At 36.8% G+C, this 22716-nt stretch overlaps 1 protein-coding gene across 8 annotated transcripts in view; it reads right to left on the reverse strand.

Moving 5' to 3' along the window:
- The window catches only part of CB1H4orf33 (chromosome B1 C4orf33 homolog), a 131860-nt gene that overhangs the window by 97790 nt on the left and 11354 nt on the right, over positions 1-22716 (reverse strand). For 5 of the 8 annotated variants that reach the window (XR_003968350.1, XM_030313077.1, XM_030313076.1 and 2 more), the window contains 3 exons: positions 17625-17685; positions 15070-15121; positions 14544-14743 (listed from right to left, as the gene is read on the reverse strand). Coding sequence is in view for 7 of the 8 variants with exons in the window: in XM_030313077.1 (XP_030168937.1) it covers positions 14544-14743; positions 15070-15121; positions 17625-17685 (313 nt within the window). In the remaining variant the exon portion in view is untranslated. Of the gene's footprint in view, positions 1-9437; positions 12359-14543; positions 14744-15069; positions 15122-17624; positions 17686-18765; positions 18865-22716 lie in introns of those variants that run through there. The other 3 variants (XM_030313080.1, XM_032592898.1, XM_030313081.1) reach the window with 3 other exon arrangements.

Below are 22716 nucleotides of genomic sequence, written 5' to 3' on the forward strand. Positions count from 1 at the left end.
GAGCCACCTTTGCAGGCAGAGAGGACAGAGACTGGGGCAGGGGAGAATATGGGAAAAGCACCCCTCCCCAAAAACAGCTGGAGAGAAAGTGGAAAATTGGAAACAGCCTCAGGGACTAAACTAAAAAAGGAGAAAGGAGAAAGGAGAGCGTTTAAATTCCATTAAGACTGTAAACAAGGGGAGTGCAAAGGCAGCAACTCCGCAGCTCGATACATGGTGGTGCTCTGGTGGGAAGAGTGAATACACAGGGACAGAGTGGGGTCCGGGAGGTTCTCGAGCCACATGGGGAAAAGCGGTTCCACTGCTGGAAGGACATTTGGTAGAGACTGTTGAAGCCACCTGGTTCCAGCAGACCCCAGAAAATGGTCACATTCGCTGGTGCCGGAACAAGGTCGTTTCGAGTGAAGCCTGGTGCCAGATGTGTGCTATGATTTTCCATAATCCCTGAAAACCTGCTGCTATACTATCTCGTGAAATTTTTCTGCGGCGGGTTGGCACCTGGCTACAGTCTCAGGGGACTGGCAGCAGCAGGGTCCAGCAGGCATTCCTGGGTGCAGTTGGCATTCAGCCATTGCTCGGTGAGACCCTCCAGCAGAAGGGCGGAAGGGGTCAAAGCCGCAGTCCTTCAGAAGCAAGGGGCTGGGGAAAACAGCCGCATCTGAGACAAAACTTGGGAGAGAGGTACTGCCTGGGGCTTGGTCACAGACAGTGAAAAGGCGGGGAGTGGATGAAAGCTGAAGACAGAGGACGGGTGCGCAATTCCTGATCGGAGAGAACAGAGTTCTGATACTAGAGACTGGGTAGCTGGGTGATGCCATTTTCACCGCTCTCGCACATACACATAAGCACGTATGAGTGCTGCCAACAATCCACCCAAGTAGGCTAGCAGCGCCATTTATTGGAGAACGGAGCCGTTACACTGAGCCCTGCCCAACTGGGCCAACCTCTTTCTTGAAGAACACAAGTCTCACCACCTACTTGGTTTATGGACTATAAAGGGCTACATAGTCTGAATTCTAGGGGAAAACAAAGTAATTTCAATACTATTTCAATCTGCTAGCAGGTCTATCTATTCAATTTTCTTTTTTTTTTCTCTTCTACACTATTCTTTCTCTGAATTCAGAAAGAAAAAAATTTCATTTTTATTTTCAATTTTTGTTTAATTTTTTTTTTACTATATTTTTTACTTTTGGGTAATTTTTTTCAAATTCTATCTTACTTCCATCATTCTATTTTAGTCTACTTCAGTGTATTCACCTTTTCAAATTATCAAATGATTTACTTGTTTTCTTTTTTATCTTTTTTTTTCTTTTTCTTGAATGCAGAAAGTGAAAAACTTCATTTTTACTTTCAATTTCTATTAAAAATATTTTTCTTTAATTGTTTACTATTTTTTTGCTTTTATGTAAATTTTTTAAAATTCTATTTTACTTCCATCATTTTATTTTAGTCTACTACAGTGTATTCTTTTTTTTTTTTTAATTTTTTTTTTCAACGTTTTTATTTATTTTTGGGACAGAGACAGAGCATGAACGGGGGAGGGGCAGAGACAGAGGGAGACACAGAATCGGAAACAGGCTCCAGGCTCCGAGCCATCAGCCCAGAGCCTGACGCGGGGCTCGAACTCACGGACCGCGAGATCGTGACCTGGCTGAAGTCGGACGCTTAACCGACTGCGTCACCCAGGCGCCCCATGTATTTACATTTTAAATTTTCAAACAATTTCCTTTTTTTTATTTTTTCTTTATTGTTTCTTTTCTTTTTCTGGAATACAGAAAGAGAAAAAATTCATTTTTATTTTTAATTTTTATTAAAAGTATTTTTCTTTACTTATTTTCCTACTATATTCTTTACTTTTGTGTAAATTTTTTCAAATCCTCCTTTACTCCCATCATCTCATTTTAGTCTACTTCAGTGTATTCATTTTTTTCAAACTCTCAATTTCTCCCCCCCCTTTTTTTCTCTAATCTGTCAAACCACTTTCAACACCCAGACCAAAACACACCTAGGATCTACCATCATTTATTAGATTTTGTGTGTTTGTGTGTGTGTGTGTGTGTGTGTGTATTTTTAAGTTTTGAATTTTAATATTTAAAAAATTTTAATATTATTTAAAATTTTAATTCTCTATCTCATTAATATCTTTTCTCCCTTCAAAATGACAAAACAAAGGAATTCACCCCAAAAGAAAGAGCACAAAGAAACAACAGCCAGGAATTTAACTAACACAGATACAATCAGGATGTCTGAACCACAATTTAGAATCACGATAATAAGAATACTAGCTGGAGTCAAAAATAAATTAGAATACCTTTCTGTAGAGATAAAATAAGTAAAAAATGGTCAGAATGAAATTAACAATGCTAAAACTGAGCTGCAATCACGGATGGATGCAGCGGCGGCAAGGATGGATGAGGCAGAACAGAGAATCAGTGATATAGAGGACAAACTTATAGAGAATAATGAAGCAGAAAAAAAGAGGGAGATTAAGGCAAAAGAGTATGATGTAAGAATTAGAGAAATCAGTGACTCATTAAAAAGGAACAATATCAGAATCATAGGACCCCCAGAAGAGGAAGAGAGAGATATAGGGGTAGAAGGGTTATGTGAGCAAGTCATAGGGGAAAACGTTCCTAACCTGGGAAAAGACACAGACATCAAATACTAGGATGCACAGAGGACTCCCATTAGATTCAACAAAAACTGACCACCAACAAGGCATATCATAGTCAAATTCACAAAATTCTCAGGAAAGGAGAGACTCATGAATGCAGCAAGGGAAAAAAGTCCCTAACCTACAAGGGAAGACACATCAGGTTTGCAGCACACCTATCCATAGAAACTTGGCAGACCACAAAGGAATGGCAGGATATATTCAGTGTGGTGAATCAGAAAAATATGCAGCCAAGAGTTCCTTATCCAGCAAGGCTATCATTCAAAATAGAAGGAGAGATAAAAAGTTTCCCAGAAAAACAAAAATTAAAGGAGTTTGTGGCCACTAAACCAGCCCTGCAAGAAATTTTAAGGGGGACTCTCTGAGGGGAGAAAGGGTGGAAAAAAAGTATGTGTACATATGTATGTATGTCTATATATCAAAAGCAACAAATATTAGAAGGGACCAGAGAACACCACCAGAAACTCCAATTCTACAAACATCATAATGGCAATAAATTCATATCTTTCAGTACTCACTCTAAACATCATGGACTCAATGCTCCAATCAAAAGACACAGGGTAACAGAATGGAAAAGAAAACAAGATCCATCTATATGCTGTTTATAAGAGACCCACTTTAGACCTAAAGACACCTTCAGATTGAATATAAGGGGATGGAGAACCATCTATCATGCTAATCGTCAATAAAAGAAAGCCGGAGTAGCCATACTTATATCAGACAATCTAGACTTTAAAATAAAGACTGATCCAGAGATGCAGAAGGGCATTATATCATAATCAAGGGGTCTATCCACCAAGAAGACCTAACAATTGTAAACATTTATGCACCAAACATGGAAGCATCCAAATATATACATCAATTAGTCACAAACATAAAGAAACTCACCGATAGTAATAACATAATAGTAGGAGACTTCAACACCCCACTCACAGCAATGGACAGATCATCTAATCAAAAAATCAACAAGGAAACAATGGCTTTGAATGACACACTGGACCAGATGGACTTAACAGATATATTCAAAACATTTCATCCTAAAGCAGCAGAATATACATTGTTCTCCAGTGCACATGAAACATTCTCCAGAATAGACCATATACTGGGACACAAATCAGCCCTAAGTAAGTACAAAAAGATCAAGATCATACCGTGCATATTTTCAGACCACAATGCTATGAAACTCGAAATCAAGCACAAGAAAAAATGTGGAAAGGTAACAAATACTTGGAGACTAAAGAACATCCTACTGAAGAATGAATGGGCCAGCCAAGAAGTTAAAGAGGAAATTAAAAAGTATATGGAAGTCAATGAACATGACAACACCACAACCCAAAACCCCTGGGACGCAGCAAAGGCGGTCATAAGAGGAAAGTATATAGCAATCTAGGCCTTCCTAAAGAAGGAAGAAAGATCTCAGATACACAACCTAACCTTATGCCTTAAGGAGCTGGAAAAAGAACAGCAAATAAAACCCAAAACCAGCAGAAGGCAAGAAATAATAAAGATTAGATCAGAAATTAATGCTATCGAAACCAAAAAAACAGTAGAACAGATTAATGAAACCAGAAGCTGGTTCTTTGAAAGAATTAAAAAAAATTGATAAACCACTAGCCAGTCTCATCAAAAAGAAAAAGGAAAAACCCAAATAAATAAAATCAAGAATGAAAGAGAGATCACAACCAATGCAGCAGAAATCAAAACAATAATAAGAGAATAGTATGACCAATTATATGCCAATAAAATGGGCAATCTGGAAGAAATGGACAAATTCCTAAAAACATATCCACTACCAAAACTGAAACAGGAAGAAACAGAAAATTTGAACAGACCCAAAACCAGTAAGGAAATTGAATTAGTAATCAAAAATCTTCCAAAAAACAAGAGTCCAGGGCCAGATGGCTTTCCAGGGGAATTCTATCAAACATTTAAGAGTTAACATCTATTCTCTTGAAGCTGTTCCAAAAAATAGAAACGGAAGGAAAACTTCCAAACTCTTTCTCTGAAGCCAGCATTACCTCGATTCCAAAACCAGACAGAGACCCCACTAAAAAGGAGAACTATATACCAATTTCCCTGATGAACATGGATGTAAAAATCCTCAACAAGATATTAGCCAACCGGCTCCAACAATACATTAAAAAAATTATTCACCACAACCAAGTGGGATTTATACCTGGGATACAGGGCTGGTTCAATATCCGCAAAACAATTAACGTGATTCATCACATCAATAAAAGAAAGGACAATAACCATATGATCCTCTCAATAGATGCAGAGAAAGCATTTGACAAAATAAAGCATCCTTTCTTGATAAAAACCCTCAAGAAAGTAGGAAGAGAAGGAGCATATCTCGAGATCATAAAAGCCATATATGAACGACCCAACACTAATATCATCCTCAATGGGGAAAAACTGAGAGCTTTCCCCTAAGGTTAGGAACAAGACAGGGATGTCTACTCTCGCCACTGTTATTCAACATAGTATTAGCCTCCAATCAGACAACACAAAGAAATAAAAGGCATCCAAATTGGCCAGGAGGTCAAACATTCAAACTTCGCAGATGACATGATACTCTATATGGAAAACCCAAAGGATTCCACCAAAAAACTGCTAGAACTGATTCATGAATTCAGCAAAGTTGCAGGATATAAAATCAATGCACAGAAATCGGTTGCATTCCTGTACACCAACCATGAAGCGACAGAAAGAGAAATCAAGGAATCGATCCGATTTACAGATGCATCAAAAACCTTAAAATACCTGGGAATAAACCTAACTAAAGAGGTAAAAGATCTACATACTGAGAAGTATAGAAAGAAAGAAAGAAATTGAAGAAGACACAAAACAATAGAAAAAGATTCCATATTCCTGGATAGGAAGAACAAATATTGTTAAAATGTCGATAATACCCAAAGCAATCTACACATTCAATGCAATCCCTATCAAAATAACACCAGCATTCTTCACAGAGCTAGAACAAACAATCCTAAAATTTCTATGGAACCAGAAAAGACCCCAAATAGCCAAAGCAATCTTGAAAAAGAAAACCGAAGTAGGAGGCATCACAATCCCAGACTTCAAGCTATACTACAAAGCTGTAATCATCAAGACAGTATGGTACTGGCACAAGAACAGACACTCAGATCAATGGCACAGAATAGAGAACCCAGAAATGGACCCACAAACGTATGGCCAACTAATCTTTGACAAAGCAGGAAAGAATATCCAATGGAATGAAGACACTCTCTTCAGCAAGTGGTGCTGGGAAAACTGGACAGCGACATGCAGAAGAATGAACCTGGACCCCTTTCTTGCACCATACACAAAAAAAAACTCAAAGTGGTTGAAAGACCTCAATGTAAGACAGGAAGCCATCAAAATCCTCGAGAAGAAAGCAGGCAAAAACTTCTTTGATCTTGGCCGCAGCAAGTTCTTACTCAACATGTCTCCGGAGGCAAGGGAAACAAAAGCAAAAATGAACTACTGGGACCTCATCAAAATAAAAAGCTTCTGCACAGCAAAGGAAACAATCAGCAAAACTAAAAGGCAACCGACAGAATGGGAGAGGATATTTGCAAATGACATATCAGATAAAGGGTTAGTATCCAAAATCTATAGAGAACTTATCAAACTCAACACCCCAAAAAACAAATAATCCAGTGAAGAAATGAGCAAAAGACATGAATAGACACTTCTCCAAAGAAGACATCCAGATGACCAACCGACACATGAAAAAATGCTCAACATCACTCATCATCAGGGAAATACAAATCAAAACCACATTTAGATACCACTTTATACCTGTCAGAATGGCTAACATTAACAACTCAGGCAACAACAGATGTTGACGAGGATGAGGAGAAAGAGGACCTCTTTTGCGTTGTTGGTGGGATGCAAGCTGGTGCAGCCACTCTGGAAAACGGTATGGACGTTCCTCAAAAACAAAAATAGAACTACCCTACGACCCAGCAATTGCACTATTAGGCATTTATCCACGGGATACAGGTGTGCTGTTTCAAAGGGACACATGCACCCCCATGTTTATAGCAGCACTATCAACAATAGCCAAAGTATGGAAAGAGCCCAAATGTCCATCGATGGATGAATGGATAAAGAGGTGGTATATATATGCAATGGAGTATTACTTGGCAATCAAAAAGAATGAAATCTTGCCATTTGCAACTATGTGGATGGAACTGGAGGGTATTATGCTAAGTGAAATTAGTAAAAGACAAAAATCATATGACTTCACTCATGTGAGGACTTTAAGAGACGAAACAGATGAACATAAGGTAAGGGAGACAAAAGTAATATAAAAATAGGGAGGGGAGAAAACAGAAGAGACTCATAAATACGAAGAACAAACTGAGGGTTATGAGAGAGATTGTGGGAGGGGGGATGGGCTAAATGGGTAACGGGCATTAAGGAATCTACTCCTGAAATCATTGTTGCACTATATGCTAACTAATTTGGATGTAAATTAAAGAAAATAAAACAAGTTAAAAAAAAAAAAAAAGAACAGCCATCAAATCATAAGAGGTTGACATAGCAGTCAGCCAAGACTTTAGGAAGTTAAAGACATGTCTTTCTTTAATCAAACAAAACAGGATTGCATTGCTTTTTAAAACCAAATTGTAACGTGATCCAAAAGTAGAAAAAGTAGATCATTTGCATTAAGTGGCCAAAATTAGACAACTAAACATTAGATCTCTTTGTGGACTAATTCATAGACTGTATGAAATTTTTTTTTCAATTTTAAAATAGGTTAGTATGTTTTGAAAGCTGCTATTTGGCTATAACCAGTAGAAACATTTTTCTTATAAATAAATATAATGTAATTAAGAAAATGCAGTTGGTGGCTAAAAATACAATGTATTCATTAGTCCTTCCTATCTGTGGGGCATATGTTCCCAAAACTCCCAGTGAATGACTGAAACCATGGATAGTACCAAACCCTATGTATACTATGTTTTTTACTCTATATACATGCCTAAAACTGGGATCAATAACAATAAAACCAGCATGAATTTCTTTTTTCTTCTTTACAATTTCACAGATAGAAGATTCATTCTTACTATAGATCTCAGCAGCCTCAGCATGTGATTTTTTCTTTCCCTATTGAGTTGAGAATTTTCAATTATTCACTTCAGAGAAGCACTTTCTGGTGTTTCTTTGGCATCTCTGAATTGCCAGTATCACCACTCTTGAGGTTTGGGACCATTATTAAGTAAAATAAGGGCTACCTGACCACAAGCACTGCCATACTCTGACAGCTGATCTGATAACCCAGATTGCTAAGTGACTAATGGCTGGGTAGTGCATAGACAGTGTGGATACATTGCATAAAGGGATGATTCTCATCCTAGACAGGACAGTGTGAGATTTCATCAGGATACTCAAAATTTCATGCAATTTAAAACTTATGAATTGTTTCTTTCTGGAACTTTCCATTTAATATATTTGGACAACAGTTGACTGCATATAACTGAAACCACTGAAATCAAAACTGCAGATAGGGGGTGGAGGGACTACTGTATTTCCCCCCGGACTGTGACTTACACTTTACTGGAGGTGTGAAAAAGCATGAGAAAACACCTGAACAAATGCATGCACTGTGTAATCTATTTAGGTGGTGAGAAGAGAAAATCTGATACCATAGTAAACAATTCAGAACACATCAAGGAAATGGACTTATACATATATTAAATAAAAGAATGATTATTCTGTTATGGTCCTGAAGTTGAAAAGCAAATTTCAAACAGTGATTACAAACACCATTCTCAAATGCTAAGTTTCTATAGGGTGCATTACTAATGGACAAAGTTTCCAAAATTCTGTGGTTGAACTATATGTTCCTTTCAAAAGAAAATGTTTATATAAGTGCTCTTGCTTGCTTAGTATTGGAAGAAGGAAAATATTTCTTATCTGGACAAAAGAAAGCTAGGAGATATTTTAAAGACACCTAAACAGAAAAGAAGAGGATACATAGCAGGTTTCAGAAAGTTCACAAACCACAATATTCAAATTCAATATTTTACATGGCTATGATTATATCTAAAATATCTGTACTTTACTTTCCCCCCCATATTATAAACAGTTATACTTTATATCTGAACCTGTGATTCAGAATGAGATTCACTTCTCAAATCAGGACACACTAAATGTATCTTTTTTGTGGGGGGCAGGGTATAGTTTTATGTGTGTTTATAAAACTGCTTCAGGTAATTTATAGGTAAGGCACTGCAGACTATTTAAAAATTTTTTTTAACGTTTATTTATTTTTTTAGAGAGAGAGAGAGGGAGAGAGCAAGCGAGTGCTTGAGCAGGGGAGGGGCAGAGAAATGGAGACACAGAATCTGAAGCAGGCTCCACACTCCAAGCTGTCAGCACAGAGCCCGACGCAGGGGGGCTCAAACTCACAAACTGTGAGATCACGACCTGGCCAATGTTGGACGCTTAACTGACTGAGCCACCCAGGCACCCCACAAATATGCCTTTTGAATATAAAACTAGCATATTGTTGTCATATCAAATTAGTTGCTACTGTTGATTTTAAAAATATTTTCTGAATTTATCTAGGATGCCTAACACTGACACCAGTATATGTAGTTATGAAGACACTTACAGCCTTTTGTAAAAGTCAGCATTCATCTTACACCAGCTCTTTTCAGATAGAAAACATACTTAATAAATGAAAAAAAATTAGTTAATAAGCCACATTTAACTAGCACTAGTGACTGTTCAATGAAACAATACACAGTAGAAGTTACTCCATTTAATTTACAGCTTATTTTATAACTGTATTTTATTAAGGTATAATTCACAATAGTAAAATCACGTATCTTAAATATACAGCTTGGGGAATGTTGACAAATATATGCAGCTATATAACTGTCAGCCAGATCAATATACAAATCATTTCAACTGCCCCCCTCTCAAATTTCCTCATGTTCCTTTTACAGCCAGTTTGAATCCCCTGACCTCACCCAGAGAAAACAGTCGTTCTGAGATCCATCACTACAGCTTAGTTTTGCCTATAATTGGCCATCATATACTTAGTTATACAGAATGTTCTGTCTGGTTTATTTTGCTCAATGTAATGCTTTAGAGATTCAGGTAAGGTTATTACATTTATCAGTAGTCCATTCTTTTTTATAAGTAGTACTCCATTGTCTGACTAGATCACAGTTTGTATATCCATTCTCCTATAGATACAAACTTGATTGTTTATGTTTTGTGCCATGAATAAAACTGCCATAAACATTCATTTCTCTTCAGTATGTACCTAAGCATGAAACTACTGAAAAACAGAGTGTGTATTTAACGTTCGAAATTTCCAGTTTTCCAAAGTGATTGTACCATATATTACATTCCTATCCATAGTGTATGAAAGTTCCAGGCACTCCACATTCTCATTATTGCTCAGTCTTTTTTAGTGTTAGCCATTTAACCAGTGTGTATATTTTGTAATTTTAGTCATTTAGTGGTATCTTGTGGTTTTAATTTGCATTTCCTTGATGATAAGTGATGTTGAGAGTGTTTCTATATATACTTATTGGCCTTTTGTATATTTTTTCTGTGAAGTGTCTGTGAAGGCTCCTTAACTGGCTTCTCCTTTTATTACAGGTTTGTAGGAGTTCTTTATATATTCTGGGTAAGAGTCTTTTGTCAGATATGGGTATTTTGAATATTTTATTCCAATCTGTGGCTTGCTTTACTTTCTTAATGGAAGCTTTTGAGGAACAGAAAGTTTTGATTTTGATGAAGTCCAATTTCTCTTTAAGTTAGTGCTTTGTGTGTCCTATTTGAAAACAAATGTTTCTCTACTCCAGATTATGAAGATTTTCTCCTAGAACCTTTTTCATTTCACCAGTCACATATAAGTTAATTTTTATGTAGATTAAGTAGAGGGTCAAGGTTTTGTTTTCATGCTTTTTTCAGTTATCCCAATACCATTTGTTGAAAAGATATCCTTTCCCTTTTTAAATACATTGGCACCTTTGTTAAAAAATCAACTGACTGTATATTGTTTCCTTTCTGGTTTCTGTTACTTTGATATATTTGTCCAAATCTATGCCAATGTCACACTGTCTTCATTATTGAAGTTTAATAGTAAGTCTTGAAGTCAAGTCATGTAAGTCCTAAAACTCTGTTCTTTTTCAAAATTGTTTGGCTATTTGAGGTCCTTCACATTTCCACATAAAATTTTAATGTTTGTCAATTTAGACCCCAAAAAAGCCTTCTGGGATTTTTAACTGGGATTGTATTAAATCTATGGATCAACTTGGGGAAACAAATTAGGCAGCTTCTTTTCTCCTGTATAAAGAAGTCAATAGGTAGGCAGTCCAGATATGGTATGTTACTCTACTGCATTGTTTATAATCCAGGCTCCTCTGTCCTGCTGCTCAGCTCTCCCTGGATTGTCTCCTCATTGATACAATACAGCTAGTGTGTTACCTCAGGTTCCAATTATGCAATTCAGGAAAAAGGAAAGGGGAGGGCAAAGGACAAAAAGTGTATGACAGCTGAATCTTTCATCTTCAAGTCATCTTTCCTTAAATCCCCACCTAATACTGTGTACTTATATCACATTAACCTGAGCTGCTTTATCATGCCATTTCTGTCTTCAAAGGAATCTGGAAAAATGTTTTTGAGCAATGCCCCTAAAAATTCAAGTTCTGTTAGTAAAAAAGAAGAGAATAAAGTATATTGTTGTGTATTCTGTACAATAAAAATTCTTCTGCAAGGCTACTAACCTCTGAGTTAAGAATGCTAGTGGAGAAACAGGTTTAGTGGAGAAGTTCAGATGATCTGCTAGATGGCTTCGAACTCTGAGCTATATTATAGCACAAAATTTGAAAATTCTAGACCAGGAATGTTTAATGCTCACAAAATAAAGCAAAAACATTTTCACATCTGGTTTAACAGCATACATAAGTAAGTGTCATCTGTTTGTAAACAAAAGTAGAATCAGTTGCCCAAATTCAAGGCTACTTCATTCCATTTCCTTCTACAGACTAAAAATAGCCTCCAAGACAGGAAAAACAGCTGGTTAAATACATATGTATCTTAATGATGCCTTAACAAATGTGGATTCCTTCTCAACTGAAATAGGTCATTGTTTTCAACCCACTTGAAGAATGCAGAAGATTCTGAGTAAAGAATTATTGTACATTACATGGAATTAAAACGTGCAAATAAGATGTTCCAGTCTCAGGCTGACTGAGGTTTAGGGAAGTGGGAAGAGAAATAATGATTTTGGCTGACAGAGTTGGAGATATTTGGGTTGAGGGTGGTAAGGCAGACAGTAGAACTCATTGACATGGTCGCTTCTGGACTTAATGACTCTGAGGAACATTTTAACTTACTAGATAAACTCATCTACAAACCTTCAATTTTCTTGTTAACTCATATACAACTTGCCACAGAGACACTGTATTTTCACTGACTTCTATGAAAAATATTTGCTGTTGAAATGTGCTGGTGGTACCATGATTAAAAGAGATTATACTTATTATTGGTTTACCTTAAAAGATACAGAGAAGAAATGATTGATACGATCATCTACTATACTCCTATACATCAGATTTCTCCATAAGCCACAGCTCTGATTCTGGTTGTTTCCATTCTTCTCCAAGCAGTGTGTTAAAACTGAAAGGCTTAAAGTATTCCAGACAATGGCTAAACAGAAACAAAAAGAAGGTGGGAACTGAAATGAATTATGCGTTTGTGAAACAGCTGTCCTCAAGGGCTATTTGTCACATTTGTGACAGAACAACATTCTATTTTAAAAAATACCAAAGGTAAGATGTTTTCTATGTGTACAACTTTCTCATTCTTTCTATGAAACATTCAGCTCTGAAATTCACCACATCTCAAAGCACTCTCAATTCTGCAAAAGCTCCCTCATGGCTGAGGGGAGAAATAAAAATCAACCCTCAAAACCTGACTCATTCCATCTAGCCTTAACAAATATTATACTCTTACAGATATTTTTACATTCAAAGTGTTATATACTTTATGTGCCATATAGATAATTGTTTTTAAAGCTTCAGCTCAATAGATTATAGAGAATAGACTATTTTGTCAAAGCAAGGGCAGTTAAGGTAAAAGAGATTTAATCCTAGTTCTCTCCTTTCTGGGAAAACCATTTAAACTATTGTGGCTTAATGAGGAGAGAAAGGCTTCACTAACAAGTTACAGTGGATCTCAGCTGTGTAGGAAATCACTCTGCCCTGGCTCCACCTTGGCCAATAGTATAATCATACTTTAATCTAGGGTAAAACTCCAATAACTTGTAAACGAGGAGCCTGAATACAGGAAGGCATTAGCTAGCTGCCGAAGAACCAGAGAAACAAGCCATCTTGATATGAGGGCCCTGAGTGAGTTGCATCTGGATTCCTGTCCCATTCTGCCCCCCTGGCCAGGCTGAACCTGGTTTAGAGTCACATGGTCAATGTAGGAAACTTCCATTTACAAAATGAATAAATCACGGGGATAAAAAGTGCAGCCTTGGGAATCTAGTCAATATAGCCTAGTGAATATATTGTAATAGCATTTGTTGTATGGAGACTGATGGCAGCTACACTTATGAGCATAGCATAATGTACAGACTTATCGACTCACTATGTTGTACACCTGAAACTAATGTAACAGTGTGTCTCAACTATACTTCAATTTTTTAAATTTTAAAAATTAAAAAAAAAAAAAGAGGTTAGGGAAACAGTGAAGGATAAGATAAAGGGTCAGGACTGGGACAAATGCAAAGGGAAAAGGGAAAAGTGTGTCAGGCAGAATAAAGGCAATTGGCTAGAAAAGATAAAGGTGAAGTGAGTAAAGAGCGTGACAGGAAGGTGAAAGCTAAAGGGAGAGGAATGGCAGTATAGCACTTTCTAAAGGTAAAAAGGCAGGAAAGTCAGTCTACCATGGTACAAAGCCCACCAGGATATCTATTAGGCTATTCTAAACATGCAATCACACCAGACTATCTTGGCCACACTAGGTACGCCCAGAGAGATACAGAGTAGGAATCTCAGTTTGCCCCAGGACAGCATGTGCCTTTCCTTCCTAAGGGAGCAGTGTTTACAGCAGTCCATGAAGCATTTATGAAGCTGGGCAGGGATCATATTCTCCTTACGTGACAGGTTCAGGTGCAAAGAGGTAAGACTCAAAATGAGAAAATGTAGGCAATACCTTAGCTTACATGCCTGCTGCCCCACAGGAGCCAAAATCTCTTGTAATAATAACTTCATAGGCATAGTTTCTTACATCCCCACAGGGAACGAGACTGTTTAGGGGAAATCCCAAAGTCATGCTGCCCCTATCAGGTATTCATAGTTTATTTGTAATTCCTCTCAGATCAGAATCAATTTACCAATTAAGGGTCATTACTATGACAAGCAATGTTGCCTAAAAATATATCTGACATTTTTATCATCACGAGGTTACCAGGGGAAGAGAGCTAGAGAGTTGACTGAAGATCACATTCTTAAACAGCAAGGGAAAAGATTTATTAACCCCTCACTCACATCAGGAAACATAGATGCCTCTGGCCATTTAGCTCTGAAAGGGATCATAAACGAATTTGCAACCATATTTTTATACTAGCCATTGCAATACTCACTAAGCAACATTTTTCTCATGCCGCTATGGAAATGTAAGTGCTCTACTGACAGCAGTAAGAGAGACAATGTCTGCCCAAAGTCAGTCTGTCAAGTATTTACTGGGGACCGTCACTGGACATAAGACTCTACTAGGTATTTGTACACGTGTCTTCTTGGAATGAAAAATGTTACTACTGTTCTACCACAAATTAGATTCCAAAAAACTCAAAATCGGAACATATCTTCATTTATTTTCTACTTACAAATCAGGTTTTTGTCCTTGTTGCAGTTCATGCTGAGGTACAGGGTAAAGAGCTTCATAATTTCTTTTATCTTTTGACCCATGAATTGCAAATGAATTGAATTTTGTCACCTTTGGTGGAAAATAACTCCAAGGAAGATAAGCTTTGCCTTCCCATTTTGTCTCTTCTCTGGACACTCTGAATGATAGAGCAAGCTCCTGCTATAGAAACATGTGAAACACAAAAGGTAAATTTAGATGTTTTTTAAAAAAAAAAAATTTTAATGTTTATTCTTGGGACAGAGACAGAGCGTGAACAGGGGAGGAGGAGAGAGAGAGGGAGACACAGAATCCGAAACAGGCACGGGGCTCAAACCCACGAACTGTGAGATCATGACCTGAGCCGAAGTCGGACACCCAACTGACTGAGCCAACCAGGCACCCCAGTAAATTTAGATTTATACTTGAAACATTTTATATAAGACACATAGACCTCTCTACATACCTTATGGATTAAAGGATTTTGTCTAATATTTTTATTTACTTACTTTCCATACATTTCTTCTTCCAGAGAGTAAAAGCACCAAATGTTGTCCGTGACTGTCAAAATTAAAATTCCTCATGAGTGTTTGAAAGAAACAAATGTTATTTTCTTTACTTTCCTTCATACCTGCAGTGTGTGTGCTTATATTAAATTTCCAAATAATTAAAAGGTGCAATATGAATATTGGATAATTATAGGGAGAACTAGTGTGTTCAGTTACTTAGAAATGTGATTTTCAAGCTTACCATTTTTCAGACCATTGCAGTCAAATGCAGAAAGCTACATGTGTCAGATGAGGCAAAGTATGAAAAAGGGATTGGGGGGGGGTGGATACCACAGTATCTGATGGCATAATAAAACCCATCTTGAAAACTAAAACACCATAAAGGAAGTTTGCACAAATATCTACGACTGAATCCAACAACTTTACTAAAGGTTATTTCTGTTAAAAAAAAAAAAAAAGAAAAGGAAAAAGAAAAAGAAAAAAAAAGACTGACGCTCATCAGGAAGATAAGAAATAAAAACATAGATTGTCTAACACAAGTCAACAGGCTGAAGATTTTAATTTTTTCACACAACTCTCCACCATCCGGCTGCCTGTTGTGTTTTCCTGTTTTTTTAATTTGTACCATTAGCTCAGACACTGATGTTACATTTTCAAAGATAAACAAAATATATCCTCAGAAGGAATTCTATTAAGAGAGCATAATTGGGATGAGCCAGGTCAGTAAGAATCAAAGGATTTCAAGTAGTTACATGAAACAAATTTACTGTCTCTGGAAAACACTAAATATTTCTCCTCAGATGGTCTGTTGTAAGCTTTTCAGGAAGGATTTCCTTCAATAAATAATTCTAACAGAAGTATTATTTTCACTTAAAAGTTCTCTGTTTATTTGTATTATTATACAACCTTAAGAATATCCTAAGGGGAATAAAAAGTCCTTGCAAATTAAAACAACAATATTCTTCATGTTGCTTTCCTAGAGGCTAATTAACTGTCATAGGAGTTGATAGCCTGAAGCAAAACCATGATTCTTGATTATTAACTGTCCTGGAATATATGAAACTAAACTACTCTAAGGATTTTTTTTAACTTTTAGAATTATTAATTATATACATAATAGTTACTATATAATTTAAAAACAAAAGAGAATCTATCCTATTCATATACTACTAAATCATTTTATGAAAAGACACTGATAGTACCATCTAATGAACTTAAAACTAAGGATAAAACTTTAGAATTCTAGCATACCCAAGTTCTTAACTGCTTTCTAAACAAGTTGCAAGCCTATTTGCCTTAGCTTTCTCTCCTGTATGATGAAAATAATCACACAACAGTTGAAGTTTTATTTCCTCATATGACAGTTTAATCGTATTTTCAACAAAAGATTCTGGCATGTTAGTTAAAAGGTACACACAAAAATATATGATTGTTCTCAAAAATATAATTGTGAACATCTATGTTTTCCACATCAGAATTAGCAAGATATCAAAATAAGGGAAAAGAAAAAAATATCTAAAATTTCATTTAAATCAACTGTTTGGGACTCTGCCCACCCTACAGAAGGGACAGAGGCTGCTGGATTTAGATACTAAGAGGTATTTAAAAGGGGTGGCTGGGTGGGTCAGTCAGTTCCACATCTGACTTCGGCTCGGGTCATGATCACATAGCTCATGGATTTGAGCCCCGCATTGGGCTCTGTGCTGATAGTTCAGAGCCTGGAGCCTGCTTCAGATTCTGTGTCTCCCTCTCTCTCTGCCCCTCCCTTGCTTGCCATCTATCTCTTGAAAATAAACATTAAAACAAAATTTTTTTTAAATTAAGGTCATTTAAAATGAATAATGGCAATATAAAGAAATATTTCTTTACTAAATATTTTACTAATTTAAATTCTGTCATAATTTAGATGAAAGGTAGCCATAAATTTACTTTTTTGCGTATATAGGAAAAACTGCCAACTAGGTAAAAAGGTTCCCAAAGGACTGGTTAAATTTAAACAACAGTCCAAGGTTAATTTTTTTAATAAGTCTTTAAAAAAGCTATGTGTGATTTAATTTTTATCCCTGGCATTGAACTCAAAGTGACATAGTATACACTCAATAGCTGAATGATGAATAAAAGAAGGAATATATAATTATGTAATACATAAAATTCAAATTTAATCCAGTCATTTAAAAGATTCCCGAAAAGAAACTAGTTCAATTCATTATATCTATATCTCCTTTTATTTCTGAATAGCTAATATATAATAATGCAAATTTTAGAATAAATAATGAGAGGAAGTTTTGTTATTTATAATGATTTTTCATTTTATAAAAAACCCAATTAGAAAACAAGCCACATTAGAGAATTGAGAATAATATCAACATAATATTTTCAAAGGTTTATAATATATGTCATACACTAACTTGAAAATAAAGAATTATACATAATTCAGATTAGTTCAGATTAGCACTCCTATTAGTTGAGCTTTTCCCTGACCATATAATTTATAATAAGGACATAACTGTACTCAAATTACGTAGTAATGAGTTAGAAAAAAATGTTATACTTACGGACAAAGTTCAACTTCTAAATACTGTTCAGTTATGTCATTCAAGAAAAATGCTTCCACAACTTTTGAAAACAAAGATAAGACATACTGAGAAGAGGTTGATTTTGCTTCAGTAATAAATACTTCATTTTTTAGAATATAAAATGAATTAACTCAGTATTTTTAATTCTATCCCCAAAAGAAAACAAATACGCATTGCCTGGAAGAAGAAATACATAGGAAATAAATCATCATTTTTTTCCTACATCAGATCATCATAAATTAAAAATATTAATAAAGCCTCGTGTTGGGTGACGTTCTAAAACAATGAATATTATTACACAGACTTTGAGACAGTTACCTTCTTTTCTAGGAATTTATCTTAAGAAAATAATCAGACAGGGGCGCCTGGGTGGCTCAATCGGTTAAGCGTCCGACTTCAGTTCAGGTCATGATCTCACAGTCCGTGAGTTTGAGCCCCGCGTTGGGTTCTGTGCTCACAGCTCAGAGCCTGGAGTCTGCTTCAGATTCTGTGTCCCTCTCTCTCTGCCCCTCCCCTGCTCATGCTCTGTCTCTCTCTGTCTCAAAAATAAATTAAAAACACATTAAAAAATTTTTTTTAAAAAGAAAATAATCAGACAACTGGGAAAAGAAATAAATATCATGCCAGTCATCAAAGTATTGCTCAAAAATTTAGAATGATCTAAATGGTTATTTCCCAGGGGCGCCTGGGTGGCTCAGTCAGTTATGCGTCCGACTTCGGCTCAGGTCACGATCTCACGGTTCGTGAGTTCGAGCCCCGCGTTGGGCTCTGGGCTGATGGCTCAGAGCCTGGAGCCTGCTTCCGATTGTGTGTCTCCCTCTCTCTCTGCCCCTCCCCCATTCATGCTCTGTCTCTCTCTGTCTCAAAAATAAATAAACGTTAAAAACAAAAAAATTTAAATGGTTATTTCCCACTATATAAATAAAACTCCTGTTATATGGGAGAGCTGTTAAATAAACTATGGAATTTATATATTCCATGCAAAAATATATAATACAGTCATTACAATCAAATATACAGTTAATTATATTTTTTGATATGGGAAGATATGCATGATATGTGATAAGCAGGCTGCAGAACAATAACGAAATGTACATCAAATAAGAATGTGCATGCATGCCTGTGTCTAGATGTCTGTAAAGGGGAAAGCCTGGGTGGCTCAGTCTGTTGAGCATTTGACTTCAGCTCAGGTCATGATCTCACAGTCCGTGAGTGTGAGTCCCGCATCAGGCTCTGGGCTGACAGCTCAGAGCCTGAAGCCTGCTTCGGATTCTGTGTCTCCCTCTCTCTCTGCCTCTCCGCTGCTTGCACTCTGTCTCTCTGTCAAAAATAAATAAACATTAAAAAAATAAAAAAATAAATGTATGCAAAGTATGAGTGCACGCGTGCACGCGCACACACACGTGCACACAAATAACTGGTTATCTCTGATAGGGGCAATACACGTAGGTGATTTTTCTTTTCTTTACAATTTCCTGGACTTTTTTGTGCATGTGATGTTTTTTAAATTGTTTAATTATGAAAGTAATACATACTTCTTATAAATGATTAAAACAATATAAACATATATAAAGTAAAAAGTCAAAGTCCTTTTCTTTCCACTTTGCTCTAAAATTTTTGTCAGATGTTTTCTGTCCTTCTACAATCTATTTTACCTGCATGGATTTTAAAAAATAAATATGGATCATAATTGCCTACAACTTGCTTTTTTCACAAAAAACTTTGCAGCATATAGATACCTAATGCTTTTAAACTATTGTATACTATTCTTCTATAGAATGTTATAATTTATTCACACAGTCCTTTATTGAAGACATATATGTTGTTTCCAGTTTTCCATGTGTTATTTTTGTAACAAAATAGCTAAGGGTCGCCTGGCTGGCTCAGTTGGTTGAGCATCCAACTGTTGATTTCAGCTCAGGTCATGAGCCCAGGGTCTTGGCATCAAGCCCCGCTCAGGCTCCTCGCTGAGCATGGATACAGTTCCATCAATGATTCAGGCTTATTGCCCCTTTCTAAGTTTTTTACCTAAATGAATTAGAATGCTTCCATGATGGTTAATTTTTGTGTCAACTTAGCCATAGTACCCAGATATTTGGTCAAACATTATCCTAGATGTTTCTGTGAAGGTATTGTTTACATGAGATTTGACATTTAAATCGGTAAACTTTTAGTAAAGCAGATTATTCTCTATAATGTGGCTGAGTCTCATCCAATCATTGAAGCCCTTAACAGAAAAAAGACAGACTTCCCCTGACCATGAAGGAATTCTGCCAGCAGACACCATCAGACTCAAACTGCAGTATATACTCTTCACCACATCTCCAGCCTGCTGCTCTACCGTGAAGATTTTGTACTTGCCAGACTCCAAAACTGCAAAAGCCAATACCTTAAAATAAATCCCTCTCTTTCTTTTTTTTTTTTTTTTTTTAATTTTTTTTTTCAACGTTTTTAATTTATTTTTGGGACAGAGAGAGACAGAGCATGAATGGGGGAGGGGCAGAGAGAGAGGGAGACAGCATCGGAAACAGGCTCCAGGCTCCGAGCCATCAGCCCAGAGCCTGACGCGGGGCTCGAACTCACGGAGCGCGAGATCGTGACCTGGCTGAAGTCGGACGCTTAACCGACTGCGCCACCCAGGCGCCCCAAATCCCTCTCTTTCTTTACACATACACACACTCACACACACACTGTATCTCTTGGTCTTGTTTCTTTGGAAGACTCTAATACATCTTCTAATTACTATTTTCCATAATCATCTTAAAATCATTTTTGCATCTTCTCTGAATTAAACCCTGTATCAGATTCTGGGAATACTTTCATTAGCTTACAACCTAATCAGACATGAAAGTGGACACTTCTTTTTTTTTTTTTATTTTTTTTTTTATTTTTTTTTTTTCAACGTTTATTTATTTTTGGGACAGAGAGAGACAGAGCATGAACGGGGGAGGGGCAGAGAGAGAGGGAGACACAGAATCGGAAACAGGCTCCAGGCTCTGAGCCATCAGCCCAGAGCCCGACGCGGGGCTCGAACTCACGGACCGCGAGATCGTGACCTGGCTGAAGTCGGACGCTTAACCGACTGCGCCACCCAGGCGCCCCTTTTTTTTTTTTTTTTTTTAATTTTTTTTTTTTTTTCAACGTTTATTTATTTTTGGGACAGAGAGAGACAGAGCATGAACGGGGGAGGGGCAGAGAGAGAGGGAAAAGTGGACACTTCTAATAAAAGTATCAAAAGGGATACTTTTGATATCAAAAGTATCAAAAGTATCAAAAGTATGGGTTGCTACCACAAGAAAAAAGAAAACAGATACTTAGCTCCAAAATATGGTTTAGGGAAGGATTCCTGTAGAAGGTGTTACCTAAGCTCCATCTTGAAAGATGAGCTGGAACTGGGTGAAGAGGAATGATGAAAAGGGCATTCCAGGATGAAAGAGAAGTATAATCAAATGTACATGATTAGGAAATATTTTCCCTCAAAGAACTACAAGCAGTTCAGTCTTTCTAGGCAAACACTGAAGTGCATGAAGAAGCAATGCTGCAAAGAGAATAAGGGGCTAGGTCATGGAAAATCTTATATAGAGATCATAAAAAGAAGGATGAAACTATCCCAAGAGGACAGGGAGCCTGAGAAGGTTTGTAAAGACCTGAATTATGAGTTTGAATTTTCATTTTATTTTTTTAATTTATTTTTTTTAATTATTTTTTTATTAACGTTTATTTATTTTTGAGACAGAGAGAGACAGAGCATGAACAAGGGAGGGTCAGAGAGAGAGGGAGACACAGAATCTGAAACAGGCTCCAGGCTCTGAGCGGTCAGCACAGAGCCCGACGCAGGGCTCGAACTCACAGACCACGAGATCATGACCTGAGCCGAAGTCGGCCGCTTAACCGACCGAGCCACCCAGGCGCCCCTTGAATTTTCATTTTAGATAGATCACTCTGGCTTCTAAGTGAAGAATGAAGCCAAGGGCAAAAGGACAAGTAAGGAGGCTTTGACTGGCCCAGGTGAAAGATCATAAAGTTCTAACCTATGGCAGGGATAGTGGGGATGAAGAAGAACTAGCTTAGAGAAACATTCAGGAGGTAAAGCTGATAGGACTCAGTAAATAAATCCAAATATGGAGAGTGAGAGAGAAGGATATATTGGAAAAGACCTCATATTTCTGTATTTGGTGAACTGATGTATTAAGTAATTGGGCAATTGGGGAAAGAAGCAGGTTTATGACAGAAGTAGATGAGTTGAGTTTAGGAGCTCTTGAGTTTGGTGTCTGTACTTCCAGTAGTTAAGTCACATTGGTGTCTACACCAGTAGGTAGCTGGTATATTTAAGTTCGATATCAGTAAAAGATAATGTATGTTTTACATATGATAAGTTAACACTGACAAAATGCATGCTATACAGATGCTATACAGATTGTATGGATTACAAGAATCATCAAAGGTTTTTTTAAAGAAATGAAACCTATATTAGACCTTAGAACTAAGTGCATTACAGGTGGGGGGAATAGAATGAGAAAAGGTACATGGGTGAGAACATGCATGGATAGTAAGACCATTAGCCTTTCATAAGTCAAGAGCCCTTGGTTGACATATGGTTTCACTTATATATGGAATCTAAAAAACAAAACAAATGAGTAAATAAAAAGTGGAAACAGACCCATAAATACAGAGAACAAACTGATGGTTGCTGGAGGGAGACAGGGAACATGGGTGAAAGGCAGTGGGAGATACAGGCTTCCAGTTTTGGAATAAATAAGTCACAGAGATAAAGGGAATATAATCAATGGTACTGTAATAGCATTGTATGGAGACTGATGGCAGCTACACTTGTGAGCATAGTATAATACACAGACTTGTCGGACCATTATGCTGTACACCTGAAACTAATGTAACACAGTGTATCAATGACACTTTAATTAAAAAAAAGAGCTTTTGGTTGAATATGATAGCCCAACCCATGAGTACTCTGAAATCTTACAGGAAGGGTTTGAACTTTCTCTCAGGGACAGTTATGGTTTGTGATCTGAGGAATGGAATCATAAAGAGTATTTCAAAATGTAAGTTTGGT

Source organism: Lynx canadensis, chromosome B1, assembly GCF_007474595.2.
Source record: "Lynx canadensis isolate LIC74 chromosome B1, mLynCan4.pri.v2, whole genome shotgun sequence".
NCBI classification, from domain to species: domain Eukaryota; kingdom Metazoa; phylum Chordata; class Mammalia; order Carnivora; family Felidae; genus Lynx; species Lynx canadensis.